This window comes from Etheostoma spectabile, chromosome 2 (genome assembly GCF_008692095.1).
Source record: "Etheostoma spectabile isolate EspeVRDwgs_2016 chromosome 2, UIUC_Espe_1.0, whole genome shotgun sequence".
Lineage (NCBI taxonomy): Eukaryota > Metazoa > Chordata > Actinopteri > Perciformes > Percidae > Etheostoma > Etheostoma spectabile.
The window spans coordinates 5,912,673-5,917,042 of NC_045734.1; the positions used below are offsets into that span (position 1 = coordinate 5,912,673).

At 41.2% G+C, this 4,370-nt stretch overlaps 1 protein-coding gene across 1 annotated transcript in view; it reads left to right on the plus strand.

Annotated features, from left to right (window-relative positions):
- Positions 1-251: 251 nt before the first annotated feature.
- get3 (guided entry of tail-anchored proteins factor 3, ATPase) overlaps positions 252-4,370 on the plus strand; it is a 5,435-nt gene continuing 1,316 nt past the window's right edge. Inside the window, exons 1-7 of the mRNA XM_032527610.1 lie at positions 252-488; positions 1,577-1,724; positions 2,506-2,654; positions 2,803-2,953; positions 3,088-3,195; positions 3,907-4,104; positions 4,205-4,370. The exon at positions 4,205-4,370 is cut by the window's right edge and continues 1,316 nt beyond it. Of these exons, the coding sequence (XP_032383501.1) occupies positions 346-488; positions 1,577-1,724; positions 2,506-2,654; positions 2,803-2,953; positions 3,088-3,195; positions 3,907-4,104; positions 4,205-4,333 (1,026 nt within the window). The 5' untranslated portion in view covers positions 252-345 and the 3' untranslated portion in view covers positions 4,334-4,370. The remainder of the gene's footprint in view (positions 489-1,576; positions 1,725-2,505; positions 2,655-2,802; positions 2,954-3,087; positions 3,196-3,906; positions 4,105-4,204) is intronic.

Genomic DNA, 4,370 nt, shown 5'->3' on the forward strand with positions numbered 1-4,370 from the left:
TTTGTGAGATGTGTTTTTGCAATACATGAAAACACCCCTATGAATGTGCTTCCGTACTTAGCTAAATGTTTCGAAAATAATGTAGAAAATAAAAATAAATAAAAATGTAGCATCATTACTACCATCAAGCTTTTAAAATGTGTATTTTTCTGCCTATTCTGGCCTCACCTTAAATATCCCTCCCACAGCTACAATTGCTTGGGAGTTTTGATAACTTTTCTCTTTTTGTCAGAAGCCACCATTTGTTGACATTTATGATTAAACTTTTTCCGAGGATCACTGAAGGCAGCAGTGTCGGTACATCACACCTGAGCTGTACGTAACGTTACAGTGTACACAGACAAGATGGCTGCTTCATTGGAAGACGAATTCGAAGATGCGCCTGATGTGGAGCCATTAGAACCAACTCTGAAGAATATCATCGAGCAGAAATCTTTGAAATGGATATTTGTTGGTGGAAAGGGCGGTGTTGGTAAAACGACGTGTAGGTAAGTTAAAGGAAAACGCTCATTAGCCTCCTGATATTGTCTCACTGTACGTCGCAAGCTAACATACCTAGCTAGCTGGCTACCATGTTAACTTTACGTGAATAATTTTTAGCTAGTAAACGAATACGATGTTTTTCCACAACACGGATCTAATGAGCTTTCTGGCTTAGGATGCGCTAGCATAACATGTCATTATCAACGTTACATTTTAAATCAGTAACCTAGGCTAATGTTAAGCTAGTGCACTGTCACTAGCTAGCTAATGCTAGCCAGCTGACAACACATGTATTCACGACTTTCACAAGTGGTTTGACAATCAGACCGCTTGTCCTCTTCTGCCATGTGTTTATTCAACGCATAACTTTGTGTTAGCTTCTAACTAAGCTAACGGTATTCATCACCCGTGGTATGAATAGCGTTACACTAGCTAGCTAAGTTAGCTTGCTTTAACGTTAGCTGTCAGGTCTGCTGACATATTACGCCTCCTCCTAAACTGTGGCTAAAGCCATGATGCTTGATGTTACGTAGTATCAAAAAGAGTAGCTAGCGATAGCATTAAATCAAAAGCAGATCTAAGCAACGTTTTAAGTATCGTTAGCTAGCAAGTTACTAATGCCCACGAATTTAAAAATTCACGTCAGAGTGTTGCGCACTTTTGGGCTATGACAATTATTTGTAGTACTTTTAGATATTTAAACACTTAGCTAGCTAACCGGTTTAAGAATCAAAGCCCTTTGGGTCTGATAACCACAGTTTCGTGCTTTACATGCACCCAGAACCATCTCAGTCCAGAGAATTTACCCCTTAGCTTGCTTACAGCAGTTTACTACATGCAACTTTTAGGATCAGAATCAAAATCAGACCAGTATTTGTGAACTTATATAGGGAATTTGACTCAGGCTTTTGTTTGGTCTAAAAGTAAATACACCGAAATACATATAAGGCTAAACAAAAAAGAAGACTAAAGCTGAAGAAGGTATGTTTCCATATAAAAAAGTGAATATATACGCATGCATATGCATACGCACAAGCAAACAACAGCTCTATGGAGATTGTAGACAGTTATACATTACTGTGTTATTTCCTAGCTGCAGTTTGGCTGTCCAGCTCGCTGCTGTCAGGGAGAGTGTCCTCATCATCTCCACCGATCCCGCTCATAACATCTCTGATGCTTTTGACCAGAAGTTCTCAAAGGTGCCGACTAAGGTCAAAGGCTATGACAACCTCTTTGCAATGGTAAGTCACTCTCTATTTAATACAAAAAAAGTGAGCCCCTGTGCACAGTAAGACAGCCAGAGATTGAAGAATAAAAGTCAATGTCACAATCGTTTTTTATGTAATTTAATGTTTTTTTTCTGATGATAGTGGAGCTACCTGTTATTAAAGGGATTTCTCACAGCAGACATTTTGACTTGTCATAGCAGAAAAAAGCACAGGTGAAACTAATAGCATTAATTTGTGTTCCATTTAATTACACAAGTGTGTCAACACGCACACTTATGGACCTTCACCTGTCACCGTCAAATGTTTAAATACATTTAAATGAGAGAAATGTTTTAACATATTACGTTCCTATTTTATCAAATAGGGTGGCAGGAATTTAAGCCGTAAGGATAATGAAGTGGAAACAGCAGAATTATGTTTTTTTTTAACTTTTGTTTTCTTAATATTTCCTTTGTTTCTAAACCTTAACACATCATATTGGAGTGACAAAAATGCCCCAGTAAGCTGTGACAGTGAGCCAGCATGCACAATCCCAGGACCCTGAAACTGAAGCAGCTAAACAGCGACGTATGTCAGCAAAGTAGTTTTATTTATGCTCTTTATGCAAAATGAAATGTGCATTAGAATAATTTTTTTTTTTAGTGTCATGAGGATAGTCCGTTCCACATCTGGGTCTCAAGCGCAAACCATCATTATGTAACCCCTTGAACTGCCGAAGGGACCTGTAAAAATTTGCAGTTACCCAGGCCCTCAGTTTGTAATGTGTTGATAATTTGTGTATGTGCGAGTGCAGGAGATTGACCCGAGCCTGGGTGTGGCGGAGCTGCCTGATGAGTTCTTTGAGGAGGACAACATGCTCAGCATGGGTAAGAAGATGATGCAGGAGGCCATGAGCGCCTTCCCTGGCATCGACGAGGCCATGAGCTATGCGGAGGTCATGAGGTGAGACGACGTTACTGGAAAGCCAGACCAAACTTTATTTAGTAGTGTTGCTAACCCAGAGTTGCATTCACATTTCACAGTAGCATGAGTGAGCTAATAAAGAAATGGGAGCCAGTGTTATACTAACTCAGCACTACCTGTACCCCAGGTTAGTGAAAGGAATGAACTTTTCAGTGGTGGTCTTTGACACTGCCCCTACCGGTCACACACTGCGGCTGCTCAACTTTCCCACCATTGTGGAGCGTGGTCTGGGCCGCCTCATGCAGATAAAGAACCAGATCAGCCCTTTCATTTCGCAGGTGAGGAGGGACTAGCAGATCCAGTCACTCACTGGTTGTAGTCATGTACCAATTGTTTTTATGCAAGTTTAAATGTCTGTAAAAGCTCCACCAAGCAGTCTTTCCTCTATTTCTCTGTCTTGCTGGTGATGTAGATGTGTAACATGCTCGGCCTGGGTGACATGAACGCAGACCAGCTGGCCTCTAAGCTGGAGGAGACCCTGCCAGTCATCCGCTCAGTCAGTGAGCAGTTCAAAGATCCTGTAAGTCACACCGAAGCACATCACTGTTACTACATGATAACAAGTGTTACTGTAGAGTTGCTTTTATTGTGTTGTTTTTGCCTTGTGCAATACAGGCTTTTCACCCTGCACGTAATTACTGAAGTGTTTCTGTATCTGTATGCAGAGAATCTGTTGCTCTTTAAGTGGATGAAAGGAAACATTTATCCATATTGGTAATGCCAGACAGATCTACCATTTTGCGATCTAGCAAAGCCACTTCCACTGCAAACGTTCTCCTTGTTGTGGCTGTTGCTCTGTATCACTCTGGACATAGACATCTCTACGCTGTATGCATCTTTACAGCGTGACTGTGTTACATGTGCAAGTATGTGTGCTGTGGGGATGCAGCCTCCCAATCTCTCCCACTACTCTACAGTGGGTTAGGAAGATATTTTAACACAGTACACTGTTAAGTTTAGTTTTTTTGATAATTACATCGTTATAAAAAAGTAATTTTAAACATCTTTTCCCCCCAAAAAAACTAGTTTTTAATAGATTGCTTTATGCATTGTGCAGACCTATTTCTATTGTGTCCTCTGATTACAACTCCATTATATCATATGTTCCAATGTTGATTTTACTCTGTACTAATATTTCAAATAGTCCAACTCAACTCTTAAAACAGTATTAAAAGCTTTCTGTAAATGTGTTGTAACTCGTCTGTCTTCCTCTTTCTCTCACGTCCATCAGGAACAGACCACCTTTATCTGTGTGTGTATCGCTGAGTTCCTCTCCCTGTATGAGACGGAGCGGCTGATCCAGGAGCTGGCCAAGTGCCGCATCGACACACACAACATCATCGTCAACCAACTCGTTTTCCCTGAATCCGAGAGGCCGTGCAAAATGTGTGAAGCTCGCCATAAAATTCAGTCCAAGTATTTAGACCAGGTACGAATCCGCAGCTTGTTTTGGGGGTTTGTGACAATACAGCTGCATTGTTTGCATCACATGTCGTCGTCCTCATTAATGGTCTGTCTTCGTCCTACAGATGGAGGACCTTTATGAAGATTTCCACATAGTCAAGTTACCACTGCTGCCCCATGAAGTTCGAGGTGCTGACAAGGTCAACACATTCTCAAAGCAACTTCTGGAACCCTACAAACCCCCAAATAAGTGATCTCTCTCGCTGCAAACCTCCCCTCTCCCTCCTACAG